General features: G+C 42.6%; 1 protein-coding gene across 1 annotated transcript in view; it reads left to right on the top strand.

Annotated features, from left to right (window-relative positions):
* Positions 1–273: 273 nt before the first annotated feature.
* LOC141258157 (gamma-aminobutyric acid receptor subunit rho-2-like) overlaps positions 274–26,985 on the top strand; it is a 94,303-nt gene continuing 67,591 nt past the window's right edge. The window contains exons 1-2 of the mRNA XM_073673167.1: positions 274–519; positions 5,002–5,108. Of these exons, the coding sequence (XP_073529268.1) occupies positions 329–519; positions 5,002–5,108 (298 nt within the window). The 5' untranslated portion in view covers positions 274–328. The remainder of the gene's footprint in view (positions 520–5,001; positions 5,109–26,985) is intronic.

The raw sequence follows: 26,985 nt of genomic DNA, 5'->3' as shown, positions 1-26,985 counted from the left end.
AAAACTGCATTTTAAAATGTTTGGAAAGATTCTGCGGTTTATGAAAATCTAACCCAGATTAGTGCTCTGATGAATCATCCAGTGTGCCCATAATTGCATTGTGAACCACATGCCTATTATGTAACGGTTTAGTGAAATCTCTGTTCTAGGACCCCAGGGGATATGTAGTAAAGCACAGCCAACTTCTTCTGACCCTCAGAAATGGCCAGTGCCTATCATTCATGTAAGGATAGCCTGTGATCTCAGCAGCACTTTGTAGGAACCCGAAGCGCAGCCTGCACACTGATCTGCCCTGCCAGTATGTTTGCTGGGACCAACAGCTGACTCAATGTGTGCACCAGTAGGCACTGCCACTGCTGGGAGAAACTACAGTGCAGATCATTTTCTATTCACTATTCTGAAGATGCCTCATTCATTTAAACTCCTTCTGCTTATCTTCTGCCTCATCCTCCTCACAGAAAGCAGGAAGCATAGGAGGAGAAGATGGACAAATCAGATGGATGTGCAAAAACAAATAGGGTAAGCATCCGGAGAACTGGACATAATGTCATCTGGGAGATTGTTCTACATCTGTGCCTTCACATCCGTAATCTTTGCTTACAGTAATTTTACTGATGGTTTAACATAGGACTGCAGGGAAACCTATTGTATTATGTAATTTAGGGACACAGAATGCAGATTGATTTGTGTTTCTTACTTGAACAGAACCTTGGAAAGAATATTTGTACATACAATGCATGGTGCATGGTGAATCATACATACACTTATATATATATATATATATATATATATATATATATATATATATATATATAAAATCACAGAAATAGGAACTTTAATATTCTGATCCTAGTGTGATATATTTTGAGCTACTTAGTTAATTTGTATGTCATATAAGGACTTTTATGTATATATATTACTCTTTTTTGGTTTAGACAAGGGGGTCATTATGGCAGGTAAAAAGAAATTCACTACTGCGTCATCATCTAGGATCAGAAAGCCGGACAATTGGCAAAGTGTTATTTTAAGAACTTTATATGATCTTATTAATTTATGAACTGTAATGTTAATAATGTTGCCATGTCATAACTCATTGCTGTTGCCTAAAATAAACTGATTTGGACGTATGACCTTACAGTGCCGTGCATGGAAAAGTGTGCGGGTGAAGGATAACAGTGTATACGTTAGTTTTAGAATGCAAAATATTAATGGACGGATCTTGGGTTTGTTAGAAGACCATGGAAACCAGTTGTGATTTTTAGGTTTAATAATTCTATAGGACGTCTATGGACATCTTGAGAAGCGTAGAACACAGCTTGATAGATTGTCAGGCAGACATCGGTATAATGATTCCATAATACCACAAATCTGGATTATTGCATGAAGTTCATAATTTAATTTATCTTGTATTTAACTGGAAAATACTAAGATGTTCTCTAAAAATGAACATTGTAGCCATACATAAGCTTTCAATAACTTCATTATCACATACTGTAGTATATATTTTCCTTTATTGATGGTAGGATGATATAATCTTGAAATGTTATCCAGCTCGGTGTACTCAGGGTTACATCAGAAACTAAATCTTTTAAACCATTCCTACAATCTGTTAGGGGTCTCCATGTGCCCTGTGGTTATGTCATGATATAAAAAATGTCCCTGATCTACAGAAGCACAAATGGATTATGCAATATATTAGCCTCAAAAAGAAACATTTGCATTTTCTTCCCTAAGGATGCTCATGTGCGCATCTCCGACCATGATGTTATACTTAGCCTGACGTCTGACATAGGGATTTGTTACAGTTTGAAAGTTCATTAATAGCAACATCTAGGAATAATTTAAAGCTTCCCTAATGCCTTGTAGCAAGCCAAGTTTATAATTCTCTGCAGATTAACTAACATGGTGTAAGCACTGAGACTCTAAAATATAGGCTTTATGTATTGTGCAAGCAAGAGATAAGTTGTAAGTCCTGCTTAAAAATTATTGTCATTTATAAAATGTTTAAATTGTTAGTGAAAAAAACCCAAACTAAGCAGAATGTTTAGAATTGACGTTACAAGGACCGAGATATCCCAAATGGAGTGGGCACCACCTGTATATTAATGAAGTGCTGAGCAAAATACATGTAAAACATAAGCAATTAAAAAACGAGGAATAATAGCTAAAAAAGATTGGTTACTTCCTAGATTTTACCAATTAAAATCTTTGTTATATAGCAAATACAAAAGCATAGACAAAACAAAAACAATTAAAAATGCGCACATTGTGCCAGAACCGTTTTCTTAGGCCAAAATCTGGCACTGTGATATAACCCGTATGAGCTGCATGATAACCAATTGCGAAATAAAAATATCATGAATATCTGAAATAAATATACGCTAAATAGACACTAGCCCTAAAATGATGTCAGGTACTTTTCAATAATGAAGAGACCTCCACCACAAAGGTACAGATAATAATACATAAATAATGCAATATCAGAAGAATACTCATAATGAAGCTTCCTCCTGTGGCGATACGCATGGGGTCCTCATTGCCACATGATGCTTTTCCTATAAACCTATTCACTGGGTGACTGCACATGGCATTTTATTGCACACTGTCACTGCTTACCTCTTTTATACTCTACTGCATTATTTATGTATTATTATTTGAACCTGTGTGTTGTACCATTTTCATTATTGAATACTATTTGACATCATTCTAGAGGCAGCGTCTTTTTATATGTACAGTACAGACCAAAAGTTTGGACACACCTTCTCATTTAAAGATTTTTCTGTATTTTCATGACTATGAAAATTGTACATTCACACTGAAGGCATCAAAACTATGAATTAACACATGTGGAATTATATACTTAACAAAAAAGTGTGAAACAACTGAAAATATATCTTGTATTCTAGGTTCTTCAAAGTAGCCACCTTTTGCTTTGATGACTGCTTTGCACACTCTTGGCATTCTCTTGATGAGCTTCAAGAGATCGTCACCGGAAATGGTCTTCTAACAATCTTGAAAGAGTTCCCAGAGATGCTTAGCACTTGTTGGCCCTTTTGCCTTCACTCTGCGGTCCAGCTCACCCCAAACCATCTCGATTGGGTTCAGGTCTTGTGACTGTGGAGGCCAGGTCATCTGGCGTAGCACCCCATCACTCTCCTTCTTGGTCAAATTGCCCTTATACAGCCTGGAGGTGTGTTTGGGGTCATTGTCCTGTTGAAAAATAAATGATGGTCCAACTAAACGCAAACCGGATGGAATAGCATGCCGCTGCAAGATGCTGTGGTAGCCATGCTGGTTCAGTATGCCTTCAATTTTGAATAAATCCCCAACAGTGTCACCAGCAAAGCACCCCCACACCATCACACCTCCTCCATGCTTCACGGTGGGAACCAGGTACGTAGAGTCCATCCGTTCACCTTTTCTGCGTCGCACAAAGACACGGTGGTTGGAACCAAAGATCTCAAATTTGGACTCATCAGACCAAAGCACAGATTTCCACTGGTCTAATGTCCATTCCTTGTGTTCTTTAGCCCAAACAAGTCTCTTCTGCTTGTTGACTGTCCAACGCAGTGGTTTCCTAGCAGCTATTTTACCATGAAGGCCTGCTGAACAAAGTCTCCTCTTAACAGTTGTTGAAGAGATGTGTCTGCTGCTAGAACTCTGTGTGGCATTGACCTGGTCTCTAATCTGAGCTGCTGTTAACCTGTGATTTCTGAGGCTGGTGACTCGGATAATCTTATCCTCAGAAGCAGAGGTGACTCTTGGTCTTCCTTTCCTGGGGCAGTCCTCATGTGAGCCAGTTTCTTTGTAGCGCTTGATGGTTTTTGCAACTGCACTTGGCGACACATTCAAAGTTTGCCCAATTTTTCGGACTGACTGACCTTCATTTCTTAAAGTAATGATGGCCACTCATTTTTCTTTACTTAGCTGCTTTTTTCTTGCCATAATACAAATTCTAACAGTTTATTCAGTAGGACTATCATCTGTGTATCCGCCAGACTTCTGCACAACACAACTGATGGTCCCAACCCCATTTATAAGGCAAGAAATCCCACTTATTAAACCTGACAGGGCACACCTGTGAAGTGAAGACCATTTCCGGTGACTACCTCTTGAAGCTCATCAAGAGAATGCCAAGAGTGTGCAAAACAGTCATCAAAGCAAAAGGTGGCTACTTTGAAGAACCTAGAATATAAGACATATTTTCAGTTGTTTCACACTTTTTTTGTTAAGCATATAATTCCACATGTGTTAATTCATAGTTTTGATGCCTTCAGTGTGAATGTACAATTTTCATAGGCATGAAAATACAGAAAAATCTTTAAATGAAAAGGTGTGTCCATACTTTTGGTCTGTACTGTATTTCATTTTATTTTTCTATTGTTTATCATGCTGGTCATATGGGTTGTTTCCCAGTGCCAAATTTTAGCCTAGAAAACAGGTTATGGCACAATTTATGTATTTTTTAATTTTTTTTTTCCATGCTTTTGTTTTTTTCTGTATAATACAGATTTACATTGTTAAAATTTAGAAAGTGCAACCAATCTTTTGTATGTGTCTTTCCTCTTTTTTTTTTCAAATGGATATTACAATGGTCCATCAAATTACAATATTAACTCATTCAGGGGCTACCATTGTAATTTGAAAGCATGAGACCATAATTCTATGAAAAAAAAGCAGTTATTGGTTCCACAGCTCCAAAATTTCATCCAAAAATGAGAAAAAAATAAAACAAGTAAACAAGTCCTTACAAATAAAAGATAAAACAGCTGCTCTAAATCACAATATAGGATAAGGACAGGACTATCTTTAAGATCGCGTACAGTACACACAGTATACCAGAAAGATAAAATTGAGCTGCCTCATCTGATGACCATAGGAGCACAGGCAGAGGCACAGGCAGAGAGCCGTACACTAAGCCACCAAGATGATATGACTTGTTTCACACAAGTAAGAATATCTTTGCAAATGTATGAATGTGTTTCCATTTTCATTTTTCAGCCATGTATATAAAAAGAATCAAGATCTCACCAAACTTCGAAAACAGAAAAATGATCAACTGATCAGAGTTGATGAGCATGATTTTACTATGAGGCCAGCATTTGGAGGTAGGTTCTGATAGATTTTTAATAATATTAAAAAGATAATTAGAAAATAATTATTACAATATGTAATGTGTTTGATTAAAGAGGTTGTCCACTACTTTTACATTGATGACCTATTCTTAGGATAGGTCATCAATGTCTGATCGGGAGGGGTCTGACACCCGGCACCCCCACTCATCAGCTGTTATCAGTCGCCGCCGGCCAGAAGTACTTGCTTGCCGAGCTGCTCCGTCTACTTGTAGAGGCTGCCACAGGGTACTGCACATCTGCCTCCTATTGATTTGAATCTTCAAATGAATCTTAAAATCTTCAATGATATTGAATATCCTAAGGATAGACCATCAATATAAAAGTAGTGGACAACCTCTTTAATGTATGAATTTCTGTTGTGCATTTTCATTATTTTATGAGTCAGCATCTGTATCTTTCTAAAATTATCAAAAAAAATAATGGTCACTGAAATAAAGATAGTTACAAAGTTATATAGAGTACTGTAGAGTCCGTTAATACCCACTAATTGAAAAGAAATAATAATAATTACAAGCCATGGTTCAGTGCTGCAAACTGATATTTACCTTCTTCTTCTGGGGGCTACATGGAGAGGTGCTAGTGGCACACCCTCAATATGCATTACCAAGAACAGTGATAGACTAGACTAATCTCCAGGGAGTGTTAATGCTATCTAAGCAGTTTGGTATCTGATCATACATCAGGCATGCTAACTTGCAAAGAACAAAATACAAACTTCTCTAACATGTTATAGATGAGTGGGAGGCTGTTAATTCCCTAATAATATACTATTATACCATCACCGGCAACACCCAACTGTAATGGCTGGGATAGGAGATAACCCCTTGGATATGGTGTCAATAGCAGCTGCGACACCTAGGTAGCTAGGGCTCCATCTATCACATCATAAATGCCCGTTATGCCAACTGCTTGTCATAGCAGTTTTGGCCCCCACACGCATTAGACAAATGTCGGCAGAACCCGCCAATATCAATGGGTTCGACCAGCAGCCTAATATGTATGGGGGCCTCCTAACTGTCCCTCCGATAGATGATGTTGGAGTAGAAAAGGATCCGGCATGTCCAATTTCAGATTGTCAATCCTTTTGTGCTTTAAGAGATAAGCCACCACCAGGAATGTCTGGCAGCAGGTCTCTCATTGAAAACACCTGAGCACTTGGCCAGCTGAGCGCTCCTGTTTATGCTATCTCTGGGAAGATAGCTGTTGGCCACAATGATCAGCCAAACAATTGTTCGACCAAACAGTTGTTGTTGGGCTTTCAGTCATAAAGGCTTCAGGCTGTAATCACACCACGGAACTGACTGACAGCCGGCTCAGCACTAATGCACTGTAAATCCTGGAAGATATGTTTGAGTTCGATTTTTACTTTCCTACACAGTAATTAGTAAGATGACCCTAAAGCTTCTGAGATGGTCTCTTTAAGATAGCACAGTCAAGTCCCAGAGTAGGGCCACTTATTATCCAGATGGGGGGAAACCCATATAAATATCCTTCTCTATTAGGCTATAAAACTTAACTTTTATTCTTATATTCTATTAAAATGCATAGAGGGTATTAAAATGTTGTCCCTAATTTTCCTAAATCATTTTGTTTAAATAACCACTTATATATTGTTCTGATGGCACCAGAGGGTGCCACCATTTATGGTAGAATAGGCATGCCAGAGTCCCATCCCCTGATTACACCACTTTTGCGGTGAAAAATGTTGGGGGAAAGTGTGCTATAATAACTATTGTCCTATTCTACCATAAATGGTGGCACCGTGCATTGCCATCACAGCAATATATAAGTGGTTATTTAAACAAAACTGTCAGGGATTCCAACACACAGGGACGACACAAGGGAGATCACGCGATATCTCACCATGCCGTCACACTGTCAGTATTTCATCCGGAATCGCGAGCACGCGATCCAGACTGCTTGCTACGTGGATATCGGCAAGCGACCAGTGAGCGTATGGCGTCACACCTCTGGGTTCCAAAGCCTGGAATCCGTGTTTACGCCCCCGTATGGTCACTGTCAGCTTCACGATAGCCCAATTATTATTATCCTCTGCCACCACCTGCCAAGTTTGAAATATAATACAGGCCTGGCCGGACGCCTACGTTTTGGTAGCGTATGGCTTCGGGGAAGGGAACAATTACAGAACAAAAGAAACAGAACTAATAAATTTTATATTTAATCCAAAAGGGAGGCAGTGTTTAAGAAAAAATATATACAAGGATGTTTCAAAGGAGGCATTAAAAATACATAAGCAGTTACATAAAATAAAAAAGATAAAATAAGAAAAACTTACACTATACGATCGCAGAGACGATTCAATATAGGTGGAGGAGGGGCTCCCCAGTTTCATTATGCTGTTATCGAACAGGACCCGTTTCTTATAATCCTTATACTCCCCTGGCAATGAGTGAGTCTGTACTGTCCATGAGTTCTCTTATACCTAAGGGGAGATCTGGCCACAAGCCCCTTGTGGTGACATCATGTGGGCTGGTCTCCAGCCTGTACATTTTTATTAAAAGCGCTAACTTCTGCGATAACTCATCGCTCGTTGATCGCAGAAGCTTGCAAACGACACCATTTTTTCCCTTATGATTTTATCTTCAGTTAGAGACAACACATCGCATAGTTGCAGTCTGCTATTCTGGTGTTTTTGCTATACAACTCTCCAGAAGGGCCTACGCCTATGAAAAATTGAGCATACATTCCTGGGCTGATTTGGTCACTAAAAATATGGGTCCCATGTTATGCAGACGCCCGGACTGACTGGCGTGTGCGTGTTTAGTGATCCCACTGGACCATGAACCGGAGAGTGCCTGGAGGGGCATAACTAAGTATCTACCCGATCCGACCAAGGTCGCACGACGGCTAGCGACGCCAATGCACCAGGGTGGAACCAAGCAGAGGGACCAGGTGCTACTCCAGGTCAGACCCCGGACACGGCTCTTGACCCACACGGGAGAATACAGGAACAGGCAGGTTAGGCTGGCACACTGACTGGTGGGTATAGGCAGGCACGTCTGGTATGCAGACAGGTGGGCACTGGTAAGCACGACTGGTATGCAGGCAGGGGGTACTGGCAAGCACGGCTGGAGTGCTAACAGGGAGGCACTAGCAGGTTGGAGCACAGACTGGATAAGGTCCAGTACAGACTGGGACTCAGGGACAGAACCGCAGATGCGGTAGACAAGCAGAGCAGAGCGAGACCACCGGAGCGGTGAACAGGAGCAGAGCAGGGCGAGGCCGCCGGAGCGGTGAGCAAGAGCAGGGCAGGGTGAGACCGCCTGGAGCGGTGAGCAAAGGCAGAGCGAGACCGCCTGGAGCGGTGAGCAAAGGCAGAGCAGAGCGAGGCCGCCTGGAGCGGTGAGCAAAGGCAGAGCAGAGCGAGGCCGCCTGGAGCGGTGAACAAAGGCAGAGCAGAGCGAGACCGCCTGGAGCGGTGAGCAAGAGCAGAGCAGGGCGAGACCGTCGGGGCGGTGAGCAAGAGCAGAGCAGGGCGAGACCGCCTGGAGCGGTGAGCAAAGGCAGAGCAGAGCAAAACCGCCTGGAGCGGCGAGCAAAGGCAGAGCAGAGCAAAACCGCCTAGAGCGGCGAGCAAAGGCAGAGCAGAGCGAGAACCGCCGGAGCGGTGAGCAAGGCAGAGCAGGCAGGAACCGCCGGAGCGGTGAGCAAGGCAGAGCAGAGAGAAACCGCCGGAGCGGTGAGCAAGGCAGAGCAGGCAAGAACCGCCGGAGCGGTGAGCAAGGTAGAGCAGGCAAGAGCCGCCGGAGCGGTGAGCAAGGCAGAGCAGGCAGGAACCGCCGGAGCGGTGAGCAAGGTAGAGCAGGCAAGAGCCACCGGAGCGGTGAGCAAGGCAGAGCAGAAGGGACAGGGCTCTGTTTACACGGAACAGACTGGAAGGGAAAGGCAGAACCAGATACACGCAAGATACTTGCAATGAAGTAGCGAGTGGACTCTAAACTCACAAACGGAAGTACAGCGACAACAAGTAGGAGTTAGGTGCAGGTTCAGACTCTGCAGAAAAAGAGAAGGTACGGACATAGAGAAAGACAAGTAACAGGCTAGGAGAGTGTTCAGACAGAAACTGACACTGCAGCGAGCTACAGGAGCGAGTCTGGGTATGCGGCCCCCAGAAAAGGTGGAACAAACAGGCTAGGAGCATGTTCAGACTGGCCTGGAAATACAGCCTCCAGGAAGGCGGACAGACAGGCAAGAAAACACAGACAACAGGTCTAGGTATGCAGCCCCTAGAAGGCGGGACGAACAGGCTAGGAGACAGTTCAGACAGGAACTGCTACTGAAAGAGATACAGGAGCCAGTCTGGGAATAAATATCCAGTGACTGACAGCAATAGGCTGAGGACGCATTAGGGGTGTGCCGACAGCAGCTACAAGAAACAGGAAGTGACTGGGCCGCTGCCCTAAGCAGTCAGAACAGAGACAAACAGACAGCATGGAAAGAAGCCAGGCTAGCAGACTGGAATGGAGATCAGGTTTGCGATCTTGCATAGTGAGAGATGGTGCACCATGCAAGCCCGCCACCAGGTATGTTACATCCCGTTATTGTCAGACACATGGAACTTACAATATTTCATATTTCGTTTCATAGTCGAATTGTCTGGAGATTTCTTTGTTAAGCTAGGGAAAGCAACTTTCCCAGTTACAAGCAAATTAGTGCTATCCTGCCAGTAATTACCCATTTGAGTGTGCCAGGGACAAGAGCTTGCTTCCTAACAAAGTTATAACACTCCTTGGCTGGCATTTGTTTGTGTAAGCTATTTCTCAGGTGTGTGTTAATTGGGGCTTTTGTGCTGAGCAAAAGGGGGATAAGGGAGGGGGGTGAACATCTATGTCAGGCAAATATGGAAGAACATTTTCCTGACATTAATATTTCCCTGACATATCCCCCTCTTTGAGGTGGCGTAAGGGGTGATTTACAGATCGCCCCTTTAAGACCATCTCCTGGCCCACCCTTCCTTCTGATCCGACAAGCCGCAGACCCACTTGCCCACCAACCTGAGGGTCCAGCTTTCCGATCACCCTGGGGGTGAACATCTGTGTCAGGCAAATATGGAAGAAAATTTTCCTGACATTGATATTTCCCTGACAAAATGATTTAGGAAGATTAGGGACAACATTTTAATACCCTCTATGCATTTTAATAGAATATAAGAATAAAAGTTAAGTTTTATAGCCTAATAGAGAGGAATATGTATATGGGGTTCTACTCATCTGGATAATAATTGATTGTACATCCCTCCAAGGTTATTTTTTGTCCTCCTGTTTGATTTTGATCCGAGAGTAGGACATTTGTTTTTTTAATAATCTTAAAGTTTAGTAAAAGAAATTAATCAAAAATATTTAAAGGAAAAAAATAAAATTAATACAATATATGAAAGATAATAATATTTAACTTCTTTCCATGACTATATTCAATGAGTTATGGGTAATTGACCAAGTGGCTAAAAACTGCTCTTAATGAAGTCTGTAAGCCCAAACTGACAGTATAAACTAAGCATATAGCCTTGTAGGAGATATAGCAACAATAAAAATTTCACTTTTACTGTTCTAATCACAGCTGCCATTCGGTGGAAACTGAAGTTTAATTAGATACGCTAATTAGGGTGCTTGGTTCAACTGTGATCGCACAACCACTGGTTTCACATGTCCTCGCCAGTGATTGACAGCACTGGCTTGCCTGAGCTTTCTTTGCAGACATTGCTCAGCCCAGGCAATCACTTCTGAGTGAGGCCAAGACATATAAAACTAGTGGATGGAATAGTGCTCTGAGCCTCTTAACCATGCTCAGGGTGCCCCTAAGTTCCCTAATTAGCATTAGACTTCAGTTAAGTCTCCTATACTGACTTGACAATCTCCACAGAGAGAAACTTTACCTTTTAAACCCCTTTCAAAGGCCTCTCACTCAACCAAATCAGTTCTCCTGCTTTGCACTGATGAGGCGCAAACACCCCAAAACAGGAGTCTGCAAATAGAGTTTTTAGTTTGGCTTCTTATCCTGTGTCATGTGTCTAGTCTCTATAATCCAATAATGTCAAGCGCTATATATGTAAAGGGGGTTGGTTGGGAGTGGATGTATCAAGCTGGCTCAGGAGATGAGTCCGCCCCATTCCCGGCATATGATTATAGAATCATAGAATCATAGAATGGTAGAGTTGGAAGGGACCTCCTGGGTCATCTGGTCCAACCACCTGCTCAAAGCAGGATTCACTAAATCATCTCAGACAGATGTCTGTCCAGCCTCTGTTTGAAGACGTCCATTGAAGGAGAACTCACCACCTCTCGTGGCAGCCTGTTCCACTCATTGATCACCCTAACTGTCAAAAAGTTTTTTCTAATATCTAACTGTGTCTTCTCCCATTCAGTTTCATCCCATTGCTTCTAGTCTTTCCTTGTGCAAATGAGAATAAAGATGATCCTTCTACAATGTGACAGCCCTTGAGATATTTGTAGACAGCTATTAAGTCTCCTCTCAGTCATCTTTTTTGCAAGCTAAACATTCCCAAATCCTGTAACCGTTCCTCATAGGACATGGTTTGCAGACCGGTCACCATTCTGGTCGCTCTTCTCTGAACTTACTCCAGTTTGTCAATGTCTTTTTTAAAATGTGGTGCCCAAAACTGGACACAGTATTCCAGATGAGGTCTGACCAAAGAGGAGTAAAGTGCGATAATGACTTCACGTGATCTAGACTGTATGCTTCTGTTAATACATCCCAGAATTGTATTTGCCTTTTTTGCTGCTTCATCACACTGTTGACTCATGTTCAGTCTATGATCTATTAGTATACCTAAGTCTTTTTCACATGTACTGTTGCTTAGCTCTATTCCTCCCATTCTGTATATGCCTTTTTTCATTTTTATTGCCCAGATGCAGTACTTTGCATGTTTCCCTGTTAAGAACCATTCTGTTAGTTGCTGCCCACTGCTCCAGTTTATTTAGGTCATTTTGAAGCCTCTCTCTCTCTTCTCTAGTGTTAGCTATCCCTCCTAGCTTTGTGTCATCAGCAAATTTCATCAGTTTACCCTCAATTCCTTCATCTAAATCATTGATAAAGATGTTGAAAAATACAGGTCCCAGGACAGAGCCTTGTGGTACCCCACTTGAGACATTCATCCAACTGGATGTGAAGCCATTTACGACCACTCTTTGAGTCCTATCACTAAGCCAGTTATGAATCCACCTAACAGTTGCCTTGTCCATTCCATACTTGGTCATTTTTTCAATAAGGATGGTGTGAGATACTTTGTCAAATGCTTTGCTGAAGTCAAGATATACTATATCTACAGCATTTCCCTAATCCACCCAGTCAGTGATTCTGTCATAGAAGGAAATTAAGTTAGTCTGACATGACTTGTTAGTTACAAACCCATGCTGACTCTGGTTAATCACGTCATTCTTATCCAGGTACTTACATACATGTTGTTTAATAATTTGTTCAAAGATCTTTCCTGGTATAGAAGTCAGACTCACCGACCTATAGTTCCCTGGGTCCACCTTCTCCCCTTTTTGAAGATAGGAACAACATTTGCTCTTCTCCAGTCTTCTGGGACTTCTCCTGTTCTCCAAGGATTTTCAAAGATTATGGAGAGTGGTTCTAAAATTTCTTCTACGATCTCCTTCAGTACTCTGGGGAGTAATTCATCTGGACCTGGAGACTTGAACTCATTTAAGTTAGCTAAATATTCCCTCACAATCTTTCTGTTTACAGATAACCTGGATTCTTCTATTCCTTTAATAGGACAGTGAAGATCAGTTGATGTTACATTTTCTTTCTGAGAGAAAACTGATGCAAAATAGGAATTAAAAAGTTCGGCCTTCTCAACATCCTTTCTTACCATTTCACCATTTTCATCCTGTAAAAATCCTATAGCATCTTTGACTTTTCTTTTACTTGTGACATACCCCGAAAATCCTTTTTTATTGCTTTTGACATCTCTTGTAAGCCTTAATTCATTGTCAGCTTTAGCTAACCTGATACGTGCCCTACAGGTTCTGCAGACTGCATTATAATATTCTTTAGATATGCCTCCCTCTTTCCATTTGATTAACATTGCTTTCTTTCTTTTTAGCATGTGTTTAAGTTCTGTGTTAATCCATCCTGGTTTCCTTAAATGCTTCCCATTCTTCCTACTTTTCGGGATTGATAACGATTGTGCTTTGAGAATCTCATTTTTAAAAATTTCCCATCCTTCCTGGACATTTTTGTCCTTAAGGACATCCAGCCATTGGATCCCTCCTATTCTCTTTCTGAGTCACTTAAAATGTGCCTTTCTGAAATCTAACCTTGAAGTTTGAGTCTTCACATGTCTTCCTCCTCTAGTTATCCAAAATTCTATAATAGCATGATCGCTGCCTCCTAGGGTCCCAGCCACTTTTACCTCCTCAACCATTTCCTCCCTGTTTATAAGGATTTGATCCAAAGCAGATCCCCTTGTTTTCCCCTACCTTTTGGAAGATAAAGTTGTCAGCAAGAGAGGATAAGAATTTGCTTAACCTGTTAGTTTTACTTGAGAGAGATTCCCAACAAATGTGTGGATAGTTGAAATCTCCCATGACCACTACGTCATATTTTTTTGGGAACTTGGTCATTTGAAACATAAAGAGTTCATCCATATCTTCAGTTTGCCCAGGTGGCCTGTAGTAAATGCCTACAATGGTGTCCTTTCCTTTGTTCTCTCCTTGTATTCTTACCCAAACAGTTTCCACAGAACTCCCAGTCTCTTAAGCTTCAATCTCTGTGCAGATATACGCTTTTCTAACATACAAAGCGACACCTCCTCCTCGTTTATCAAGTCTGTTTCTTGCAAATAAGTTGTATCCTTTTAGCCTTTTATCCCAATCATGTGTATCGTCCAACCAAGTTTCAGTGATTCCAATGACATCATATTCCTTTTCCTGCGTTAGTAGTTCCAATTCTCCTTGTTTGTTGCCCATGCTTTGTGCATTTGTATAAAAACATTTTAGTTTGCGATTGGTTTCTCTTCCTCCCATATTTTTATTATTTAGATTTTTTTGTCTTTGTTCTTTCTTTCCACTTCCAATAGCAGAGATCTCAATAGTATTTGTCAGCTGTATGGCTTTTTCTGGCCTTTTGCTTCCCTTCCCACATTGTTCTTGTTTAAAGCTCTTCTGATGAGTGTAGCAAGGCGACTTCCAAATACACATTTTCCAGTCTTCGTAAGGTGCACCCCATCTCTAGCAAGTAGTCCATCGTATAGGTAATTCATTCCGTGATCCAGAAATCCAAATCCTGTTGACGGCACCATCGACGTAGCCAGTTGTTCACCTGTAGAATCTTATTCCACCTCATTGTTCCATGGCCATCCACTGGGAGGATGGATGAGAAGACCACCTGCGCTTCCAATTCTTTCACTTTCTTGCATAAGTTTTCAAAGTCACTGCAGATGTTTTCCAGGTCCTTTCTTGCGGTGTCATTTGTCCCCACATGCATTAGCAGGAATGGGTAGTGATCTGTAGGTCTGAAGAGTCTTGATATCCTGTCAGACACATCTTTAATTTTTGCACCTGGAAGACAGTACTTTCTCTTGAGGTTATGTCTGGTCTGCAGATAGCTACCTCTGTACCTCTCTCAACAGGGAATCCCCCATGACCACCACTCTCCGTTTTTTCTTCACAACATTTTTCTTTCTCAATCCAGGAGGATTCTGAGGGCTTACAAGGTTATTCATTGTGGGCAAAATCTTATTTTGCTGTATTTCTTCGTGGTTCTCCTGCGTGAGAGCCTGGTACTGGTTCCTGAGCAGTATGGGTGCTGATTGCCTCTCGATCCTCCTGCTTCTCTGGGTCACATGCTTCCATTCCTCTGTTTTGTCAGGTGCAGTTCGAATTTCTTCTCTTTCTGTATCATGGAGAGATAATTCTGCTCTGTCTAAGAACTCTTCACCTTCCTTAATGATTTTCAAGGTAGTTAACCTCTCTTCTAGATTTCGCAACTTTTCCTCCAACAGGGACACAAGCTTGTGTGACACCCCAGGGGTCTGGTTGCCACAGTGATAGAGATATTACGTCTGAGACCAGGTGGGAGGTCCTTTGGTCAGGGATCCTGTGCATGCCACACCTCCTGCCCAGTCTTGGGAGGGGAAGGACTTCCCCTATATAAACCAGGGGCTGAGGCAGGGTAGGGATTTCTGAGAGGAGAAGACAGGGAGCAGAGCTGCTCTATGGGCTCTGCTCCACAGGCAGGCCCTGTCCAGGGGCCTGAGCCTGGAGACAAGTGGAGTAGAGACAAGAAGCAGCATAGGAAACAGCAGAGTTACAAGGAGTCAGGGGCTGGCAGCTGCAGAGCTCGCCCTGACTAAGAAGACTTCTTACCGGACCCGGAGTCCGAGGCTGTGGGGACTAACTCCTACCCAGCAGCAGAATCCGTCAGGCAGGGGATTTCAGGTCCTCTGGCCCAGAAGCCCGAAGGCACGGTCACACGCGTGGGACCAGCACCGCCATCGTGGAGCGGAAGCCATTAGAAGGCCCCGAGTCACCGGCCATACGGGTGAGCACCACACGGTACACTCAGGGACGTGGGCTACTTACATCAGCTTCTAGCAAGGTAGCCAGAAGAGTACAGTCAGTTTGGGAGGCCTACAACTACGCCTGGCCAGGGGAGATCCCATCTGCTCAAGGACTGACCAGGCCCCGTTCGCTAGCAAGTACTCCGGGAGGGTCTATCGTTGTTACCAGTAAAGACCCTGAACTACACCGTACCGTCTCTGAGTGGTTCCTGCTACCCCCATCATCCACGTCGGCTGCCCTGAGACCATACCCCTCCCGTTGGGGGTTATACTATCACGCTGCATAATCCTACCATCGGCCTCAGCGGTCTGCCCCGCAGCAGCAGCTCCCTGGCTGCACTCAACGGGTGGCGTAGTCATCAACTATTTACTACTAGTAGACTGCCGTCCAGTTTGACTCCCTGGGCACGGACCGGGTCACCGCCACGAGACTACAACCCTCCACGGATCCGGCTCCGGGTAAGCTCCCGCGTGCGCACCGCAGCGCGACACAGGCCCAGGGGCGCGTCAACTTTGGCGTAGTCGGCAGGATTTCGTGCCCGCAACCACCGGGTACTGCGTGCCTGAAAAAGAGACTTTTCAAACTTACCAGTGGTGAAGATTCCCGCCATCTGTGAAGATTCCCGCCATCCGTGGAGTTTTCCCGCCATCCGGCGCCATCTTCTGCCTTCTTCCCGCCATCCGAGGAGTTTTCCCACCATCCGGCGCCATCTTGGAGACGCCGCGCGGGAAGAAGAGGGGCGTGGACTCCGAAAGCGCGCGAGAACTGAAGCCCCGCCTCACGTCCGGACGTTGCGTAAGGTCCTGGAAGGAGCCCAGCAGACGCCGACGTCACAGGAGCGCGACGCCAGGTCCTCTACCCCGACGATTGACTGCGGAGCCGCGGCCTACGGAAGAGGATCTCCGGAAGGTAGGCCACGGTCCACTAGGGGGGAGGAGGACACCAGGAACGGACAGCAAGATGGCGGACCGGCAGCAGACTAAGCTGCCCAGCATCGGCAGTGCCCCAGTCGTCGCCGGCCCCGACCAGCGCCGGGAGAAGACGCGTGACGCAGGAGCGGTCGCGGGAGCAGGTAAGAGGAGTCTCCCTGTCCCGGACGCTGCCAGCGTCAGCCTGCTCCCGGGCCCCCTGGTGGAGCCGCCGATTCCGGGCGCTGCAGACACCGACCTGCTCCAGCCCCCGCAACAAGCCCTGCGGCCAAGCTCTCCAGCCCTGGGCACTACCACCACCAGCCCGCGCCCAGGCCCAAAGTTGCACCCTCTGACCCCGGGCGTCATCAACGGCGACCCTCTCCATGCCTGGTCGCAAGGCCTGAACTCCCCAGGTGCAAAAGGACTGTACGCCCTCCACGTTAACCAAGGAGGAGCTGCAGTACTACCAATACGAGGAAAGCCAAGAGGACCCGGACGGGTCTGAAGCCTACACACAAGAAGGAGCAGGAGGATGCCGTTACTGAAGTACGGTAAAGTGGAACTGTACATAGTTACCCGTAGGGGTACTTGTGTTGCTAATTAAAATATGGTCCCCGTTGGGACAAGTGTGAACTGTTCCCGTGTGTCCCCTATCCTTAACCAGGCTGAGGACTGTGAGCAGCCATCCCATCTCCCCACAGGCTGAGGACTGTGAGCAGCCAATCCTTATCCCCACTGGCCGAGGACTGAGAGCGGCCATATCTTGTAAATATTATGTGTTTCCAGTTATTTATAGGAGTCCTTGGTGGATTTACCGGGAATCCTTTGTACAGTTAGTGGAGCGTAACCCAGGATGGACTAAAAGACTGTTAAGGACTCGGGGTAGGACAGACCCCTACCTGGTTACGTCTCCCTGTTTTGGTGAAATGGACACCTTGCTTTTCAAAACTGCACCCGGTTGCGGACACGCCGTAACCATCTTTATATGTTTTCTTATTGTATTATTAATGTTATATCTTGTTATGTTTTTTTTCTAAAATATGTTTAGTCCCGGAGTACTAAATTTCACTAGGGGGGAATGTGACACCCCAGGGGTCTGGTTGCCACAGTGATAGAGATATTACGTCTGAGAGCAGGTGGGAGGTCCTTTGGTCAGGGATCCTGTGCATGCCACACCTCCTGCCCAGTCTTGGGAGGGGAAGGACTTCCCCTATATAAACCAGGGGCTGAGGCAGGGTAGGGAGTTCTGAGAGGAGAAGACAGGGAGCAGAGCTGCTCTATGGGCTCTGCTCCACAGGCAGGCCCTGTCCAGGGGCCTGAGCCTGGAGACAAGTGGAGTAGAGACAAGAAGCAGCATAGGAAACAGCAGAGTTACAAGGAGTCAGGGGCTGGCAGCTGCAGAGCTCGCCCTGACTAAGAAGACTTCTTACCGGACCCGGAGTCCGAGGCTGTGGGGACTAACTCCTACCCAGCAGCAGAATCCGTCAGGCAGGGGATTTCAGGTCCTCTGGCCCAGAAGCCCGAAGGCACGGTCACACGCGTGGGACCAGCACCGCCATCGTGGAGCGGAAGCCATTAGAAGGCCCCGAGTCACCGGCCATACGGGTGAGCACCACACGGTACACTCAGGGACGTGGGCTACTTACATCAGCTTCTAGCAAGGTAGCCAGAAGAGTACAGTCAGTTTGGGAGGCCTACAACTACGCCTGGCCAGGGGAGATCCCATCTGCTCAAGGACTGACCAGGCCCCGTTCGCTAGCAAGTACTCCGGGAGGGTCTATCGTTGTTACCAGTAAAGACCCTGAACTACACCGTACCGTCTCTGAGTGGTTCCTGCTACCCCCATCATCCACGTCGGCTGCCCTGAGACCATACCCCTCCCGTTGGGGGTTATACTATCACGCTGCATAATCCTACCATCGGCCTCAGCGGTCTGCCCCGCAGCAGCAGCTCCCTGGCTGCACTCAACGGGTGGCGTAGTCATCAACTATTTACTACTAGTAGACTGCCGTCCAGTTTGACTCCCTGGGCACGGACCGGGTCACCGCCACGAGACTACAACCCTCCACGGATCCGGCTCCGGGTAAGCTCCCGCGTGCGCACCGCAGCGCGACACAGGCCCAGGGGCGCGTCACTTGCATTTCTGGCATGTGAAGTTTGGCTTTTCCACTGGCAAGTCTGTGAACATGTAGCAGGATACGCAGCTCACCAAATGGCTCCTGGACTCTTCCATGTTCTTATTGTTAATGTGTTATGAAAACAGTGAAAAATGCTCCAAAAAAGCTCGCGGACTCTTCACTTATCCCAAAATGCAGTGGAAATATGCAAATTATCTCCTCAGGACTCCTCCCCTGGTTTACCGATGTCCTCCTTTCAGCTCCAACGGCCAAAATCCAGTGTTCTTTGAGCTCGCAGAGACTCTTCACTTATCCCAAAATGCTGTGGGAATATGTAAATTATCTCCTCAGGACTCCTCGCCTGTGTGATAATTGTGTTATTTAGCCATCTCCCTCAAGCAAGTAGAGCCAAGCATTGCCTGCTGACGTTTACCTGTTAAATGCCATTGTCAATCTGTGACAGTGGTATTTACGTGCAAAACCACGGGGCGCCATTCTAAGCTCCCATCGACCCCCCTTCATGCGATATATGTGGTGCCGATGGTTTTCCCTGGTAGCCATAGGGCTGCTGAAAACCCCATGCTTGACATGATGGTGCTTCTAAAAAGACCAGTGTGCAGCTGGGCTTTATAGGAGACAGTGATTTGTACTATATATTGTATTACAATAAAATTGTATTGCAATATTTAGTATAAGCAATACAATTATTGTATTGCAAATATTGTATTGCAATATTTAGTATAAGCGATCAGACGATCGCAGGTTCAAGTCTCTAGGGATTAAAAATAAGTTTTAAAAAATATTTAAACAATTAAAAAAATTGTAATCATTTCCTATTCCCCTATTAAAAATAAAGATGTAAAAAATAACATTTTTGGTGTTGCTGCATCTATAAAAGCTTGATCTAGCAAGATATAAAATTAATTAACCTGACTGGTATAAAGAGAAAAGGGAAAAAAATTGAAAAAGCGAAATTGCGGTTTTGTCGATCATCGCAACTCCACAAAAAATGCAATACAAACCAACTTTTATTGATATGATTTTGGGGTCATCTCTACCCCAAAATAATATCAATAAAAAACAGCTTGCCACTCAAAAAACAAGCTCTTATACTGCTCAATGCACAAAAAATACAAAAGTTATGAGTCTTGCAAAATGGTGGCCCAAGCAAAGGATCTTTTTTTTAATTCAAATTTCAGATTTTTTTTCACCACTTAAATAGGAAAAAATGCATGCTTGATATTGCCGTAATTGTATTGCCCTGGAGAATCAAGTTGCCAGGCCATTTTGCTGCACAATGAACACAATAAATATAAACCCCCCAAAAACATTGTTGAATTGCATTTTTTTCACAATTTCATCACACTTGGAATAGTTTTCATGTTTTCTACTACATTGCATGGTAAAATGGATGGTTTTATTCAACAGTACAACTCGTTCATAAAAAAACAAGACTTTAAACAACTATGTGGATGGAAAATTAAAAAAATATATGGCTCTTAGAAGAAGGAGAGGAAAAAGTGAAAGTGCAAAGATCAAAAATTGCTAGGTCCTGAAGAGGTTAAAGGGTCAATATTAACTTTTAGAATTGCTAACTCCAATAGGTTACACTGTCCTCTTCCTCTCTTAAGAGGCTATTCACATATTTAAATTCTTAGCGGAGCATTGAATGGCTTATAAGCCTCCCTATGCCGACTTGGCACTCTCCACAACGAGAAAGTTTACACTTAGACCATCGGTTAGAGGAATCTCCTCTAGCCAAAATCAGTTCTCTTGATTTGCACTGATGAAGAGCAAAGATCCGAAACATCTTTTTGAAAATTGAGTTTTTGGTTTGGCTTCTCATCTTAAATCATGTGGTAAGGCGCTCTTAAGGATTGATATTGACTATTAAGATTGCTATTTCCAATAAGTAAAACTGGAGTTCCAGTTCCATTCCTCTCTGAAAAGGCTATTGTTAGAACAGAGGCAGCAATTACAGCAATAAAGGTGCGATTTTCATAGTGGGTATACCCCTTACAAAGTCATGTGCTTAGTTTATACTGGTAGTTTGAGCTGACGACTCCCTTTAAAGTAAAAATTAACTCAATTCCAGGCTAAGGGACTTCATATTCCTGGTCTTGAACCCAATTCTTTAGTTATCAATAAACACTGCTCATAGTGTATATACCTTCTTCCATTTACTACTATATAAATACATGTTGGCTGGAACGCTTTCCATACGATGCTACAGTAGTAGTTGCAAGCAGTAGCCCCTTCAGATCTGACACATCAAACCAAAGTCCTGACCAGGCAATGTGTATGCCTCACCGCCCAATAAACCTGAGTGCAGTTATTTTGCAATTCTCTACTTTTTTCTCTTCTTAAAGCACCACTCCAGCTATTTTTTTAATTTTAATGCTGGTGTGGTGCTTCAAATCTAAGTGCCCTGCCCCTTGTCTTATACTTGCCTTCCAACATCTTCATCTGCTGCTGCTCCCGTCAGTCTCTGTCAGTTTGTGACCTCCCGGCTGCTCCAGTGTTTCAAGGAGTGAGCCCGAGGTCACGACTCAATACAAGTCTATGAAAGCCTTGTTCTGGCTCTCATTGATTTGCATTGAGCGCTTATGACGTAGCTTCTGACTTCCGGCTAGTCAGCAGCTGCGGTCACAAGATGGTGCCACAGGACTGCAGCGGCACCGGAAAAAGGTGAGGACACTAGAGGCAGAGTATAATACTAGCGGCACCGACCTTAGGTTTAAAGCACTACTCCAGCACTGAAAAATAAAAAATAAATGCTGGAGTGGTGCTTTAAGTCTTGCTTGTTGTAAGAACAAGGGTATTATGACAGTTCTTAGGAAGCTGAATAACATAACCCCTGTACACGTTACAAGGGAGTCCAAGAAATGAAGAACCCCCCACCTGTAAGACGTTTATGTCATATATTTTGCTGTATCTTATATATTGTGGTTTAGAATTGGTTTTCTGTCCCCTTGTTGATTTTTTATAACACTATTATGGCATTATTTAGAATGTGTTGTTTTCATGGTATATTTTTTGCTAGGAAATTAACTAATCAGTTGGACCTTCCAAATTCTTTTGGATTTACCAGACTGAATATCATTTTCACTATCTCTCAGATATAAAATCTATAACAGCCCATCAGTTTTCGCTAGAATTTGTAGTACTGAAAAATGTTGTGACTTTTGGAGTTTTTATACCAGTTTCATTAATCTAAGCCAACTTTTTGAAAAGTGATCGGAGTATAGCTGAATAAGGGAGTGACAGAGTGCCTGAGCGCCTCCTCCATCAAATTCACCGTAAATTAAACCGCAAAATTGGCGCAAATGTATACCAGCATCTTACAGTGGTACACAGCATCTGAAAAATGCGCACAATTCATTAAGAGTCACACGCCGGTTAATGTACACTCTTCCCTATTAAAACGTCAGTGTTGATGAATTGAGAATTATATGATTGTTTTAAGTCTTACTATGCTCAAGTATTCAGTTTGTCTGGTGAGCAGCCCTGCAATTTTACACTCTATTTAGCATTTGAAATACTGGTTAGTACAAGGCTTGTACTAGTACAATATACAGTGCTGCTCACCATTATTGGCACCCCTTCATTTTTTTGTAGACAGTACAATATCTTCAGAAATAAATTGAAATGTATCAAAGTTACATTCTTAGGATTTTTTAATTAGTGATCCAAAGTAATACAACAATAAAACATTGTATTTCAACTTCCATGTTGCAATTTCAAAATAAAAACAGAATAAACAGCATGTGCTGCAATAAAGCCACCCCTAATTAATACTTGGTTGCACACCCTTTGGCATTGATGACAGCCTCTAAACGTTTTTGCAGCCATCTATAAGCTTCTTGCACTGCTCAGCTGGAATTTTCTCCCATTCTTCCTTTGCAGTTTGTTCAAGCTCTTGAATGTTTACACTGTTCTTTTTCCCAATGGCAGATTTCAGCTCACCCCAAAGATTTTCAATGGGATTGAGGTCAGGATTCATTGCTGGCCATTTTAAAACTGTCCATTTTTCCTTTATCAACCATTCCTGTGTACTTTTGGATGTGTGCTTTGGGTCATTGTCTTGCTGGAGGACCCATGACCTTTGACTCAGACCAAGTTTTCTTACACTGGGTAGGACATGTCGCTCTAAAATATCTTGATAATTCTCTGATTTCATGATTCCTGTGATACTGTCAAGGGCTCCAGTACCAGACACAGCAAAGCAACCCCAGAGCATTATGGATCCTCCACCATGCTTAACTGTTGGTAATATGTTCTTTTCCTTATAAGCTTCATTGCGCCATCTGTAAACAAACTGTTGCTTTGCATTGCCAAAAAGCTCTATTTTTGTTTTATCTGTCCACAGAACATTTTCTCGGAAGGATTGTGGTTTGTCAAGGTACTCTTTGGCAAAGATCAGTCGTTCCTTTTATGCCTTTTCTTCAGCAATGGTTTCTTCCTTGGCCTTCGCCCATAAAGCTCTTCTTGGTTTAGTGTGCGGCATGAGGTACTTGTTGAAACCATGATCCCAGACTGTTCCAGCTTGGCCTTCAGGTCTTTGGATGTTTGACGTGGTGTTTTTTCCACCATTCGCATCAACCTTTGAAGACATCTCTTGTCAATTTTCCTCTTTCCACCACGTCCAGGGAGGTTCTTGATGGTTCCATGCTTGGCAAACTTCTTAATAACATTGCGCACTGTTGAAAATGGGATTCCAAGGTCTTTGGAGATGGCCTTATACTCTTTGGAAGTCTTGTGTTTGCTAATAATAGCAGTTCTGATGTCTTCAGACAGCTCATTTGTCTTCACCATTGTGACAAAGGAATAGGGCCTACCAGGTGGCTTTTTAAAACACTGAAGTCATCATTCATTGGCTAATTCATGTCACATGAGCACTGACAATTAATCACAGGTGAAATTCTTTTGTGATTTTCCACTGGCGAGTCAAAATGTGTTTCCATACTAAATTAATGTAAAGGGTGCCTATACCAGTGACACAGCAAGCTTTAGGTTTTTCTATTTTTCCCTACCATTGTTTTTTTGTTTTAAATTATTGTTTATCATTTGCTCTTTTGTATTTATCACGAGTGATACAAAAAAACTGTTTCACCTGATTCATTATTTTCAGGAGAAATTCCACATTATATACTGCCAGTAACGATGAGCAGGGCTGTATTTACTTAGAAAATTGGTGACATGTTCAATACTTATTTCAACCACTGTTATTCTGTTTTAATGTTTTTCTCCTGTGCTGTTAAAATTACTGTTTTATGATTCCAGTCTTATTGTCTGGACTCATAAAATGCTGATTTTAATATTACTAATATATAACTATTCTGACATGGATTTTTACATGAAGTACATTGGCTTCATCAGGTCTAAGTGATCTGTTTATTAATGTATACAGTTTGTATGTGAAATTTGATGACAGAAACACTTTAACTCATTTTGCATTCAGCTATGTACAGTGATACACATAGGTTCTGGAGACTTAGAAGTTTAATAAATTGAATAATATTCAATAACAGTTTCAATAACTGAATTAATAATGAAAAGCAATACTGCTAGCAATTGGGAAGAATTATCAACAAATTTTTTTAAGTTCTCCTGAATATTGCATTGTTTTTCTTTTGCTCCTGCGGCTCTCTGTCCTGAGCTATGGCTTACTTTTACTTATGTAAATGTATTCTTGTTAACCAGAGGGGAGTAATCATCATATAGAGCCTGCAAAGAAGACTTGAGGATTTCACCCTCTTGGCTAACAAGTCTGAATTTACATATAGGGAAGAAGGGGGGCATATCTCCAGAACAGGCAGGCATAGGGAGAAAAAACAGATTTGGGAGAGCAACAACATATGGATCAGGTAAAAAAATTTACATATTTATGGTAAGTGACAGGTCATCTTTACCTAACAGATTAGAACTAGTGTTTAAAGAGTAATCGTCTTTTTTTTCATAAATCATTAGTATACGTGAAAATAAGAAACTTTGTAATATATCTTTATTAGCGAAGTCTGCATCTTTCTCCTTCAGGTTGGTCAGTCATTCTCAAAATTCTCAATTCAGGGATAAAATCTGTTTTCAGTGAATAAAGATTTTCTTACTACTGAGATAGGAGATGGCAATTGGTGCTCATAAAGTTCTATGGTGAATTGTTACTGTTGTTTCAGGAGATTTTGCTGTAGATTGTCTATGTCTGCCTCTAGCTCCTCCTCCCTTCTCCATACAATTTTTAAAGCACCATCTGTCATTTCCTATCTCAGTAATGTGAAAATCAGTCATCACTGAATACAGATTTTACCCATTACTTGTGAGTGACACATCCATATATGAAAAAATATTCATGCGGTTTACAGTCAGTCACCCAAAACCACAAATTAATTTAAACAGTTGCTGTTTTTTGAATGCTCAGCTATTAAATTCAGTAATATTTTGGGGATTTGCAACAACTTGTAATTTGCAACTGAATTAAATCTTTAGCTCAATAGTTTTAGCTATTTTAGGACCAGGAATTCAAAATGCATTGGTCTGTATATAAGTTCATTGTCTGTATACATGAGTCTGTTGGTTTGGGTCAAGAGATCTGTGAATTGTCTGTGCCTTGACATCCATACCTGGCCTGTGAAACAAAAATATGTAAATTCAGCCTTATCCGTTTAGTCTTGGGTTGTCAATACAGTGTGCACTTTCTGAGCCCCCCTAGGTTAACCCTGCTTAAAGCACATCTGTCATATGACAAATGCGTTTTATATCTAGAAGGCTGAGTCTGAGGTTATGTTTAAGTGAAATTAACCAGAATAAAAATAATTTTTGCCTCTTTTTTGCTATCTTGCTTTTTTTCTTTTGCTAATATTGGAAAATGTAAAGAAAAATAGGAAATGCTTGTCTACTTTTCAAATTTTTTTACTTTTCATTTTTTTTAAGACCACAAAGAATCACTAAAAACATTTTAAATTATATTCACGTTTTCATAGAAAAATTTTCATATTTAGAACATATTTTTTTACGGGAGTGGGGCTATATAGAACGATTTACAATTGCGGTGTCTCTTTTTTTCTTCTTAGTTTTGTTTTACTTTTTTTTTTCCATTTATTTCCCACTTTGAACCTCGGTATGCATTTTACATATTAATACATTCTTTTTATTGATGATTTCCCATGTAACTAGGGCTGGTATATTAGCCCCAGTTACACTGGAAGTTTGGCCTCCTGCATGCATAGCAGAGCTGACTAAGTCTCTTAGAACCCAGCAATCACATAATCACTTGGCTTATAGGAGGGAACACTGTCAATGCTTCCTAATTTGTACATATAAGCAAGAACCCAGCATTTTCATGATCACTGGGTTTATAGGAGGGAGCACTATCAGTGCTTGCTAAGCTGTATACACAAACACTGGTTCATCTTGATTGAGAAGGCAAATATGGTAATAAACCATGTTTATCTTCTATTCGATGGGTCTGGCTGTGTCTGACAGCTGGCTTCCTGCCCCACAGCTGCACAATCTTGTACAGGCTTTTTACTCTGCATTGACATTTTAGAACGTCAGTGTAGAGTAAAGGGTGGACTTCTCAAACGTTTATAGCCTATGGGTGTTCCAGAAGTAGTTAAAGGGTTGTTCTAAACTTGTTCTACAGGAGCGCACTGCTCACCAGCCTCCCAGCTTCCTTTTCGATGGTAATTGGTGCACTAATGCTTGATTGATATTTAAGACAAGCAGCATTGTCAAGCAGCTGGCCCAAACTGTGCATTCTCCAATCTTTCAAAGAAAGGTAGCTTTGCCTCGGTAACATTTTAGTATTGCAGTTGCAATGAGGCTAACCAGATTGGGAACTATGAGTGTGTTTCAGTGATGTGTCAGCTTCAAAGCAGCGCTTACAAGCCCGTCTGATAAGGACTTTTAAGTACTCCACTGCTAGATTGCATCGAGGCAATAAGTAGTAAACAATAAAATGAGAAATCACTCAGTTCTTGAGAATGGAAGAGATTTTGAATAACAAGTAAATTGCAAAGTTGCTTATTTTTGCAAGCAATTTCAATTCTAATCAGTAAAGAACATAAGACAACCGTTTTAACAAAAATTTATTTTTTTTTTCATATCCTTTTATCGTATGTGAATGTTTTAGTAAACTAGGCCATATTGTTCTCATACCACTGTTGCCTCCTCTGGATTAACTCATCAACAGTTCTGTTGTGCCTTCTGTGTAATTCTGCGCATCACATCATTAAAGGGGGATAAAATGCTTAAATCCTTATTCCTACATCAGGTACTA

Source organism: Phyllobates terribilis, unplaced genomic scaffold, assembly GCF_046119375.1.
Source record: "Phyllobates terribilis strain yellow unplaced genomic scaffold, ASM4611937v1 Scaffold_3__8_contigs__length_932513732, whole genome shotgun sequence".
NCBI classification, from domain to species: domain Eukaryota; kingdom Metazoa; phylum Chordata; class Amphibia; order Anura; family Dendrobatidae; genus Phyllobates; species Phyllobates terribilis.
This window is presented reverse-complemented; position numbering and strand designations above follow the sequence as displayed.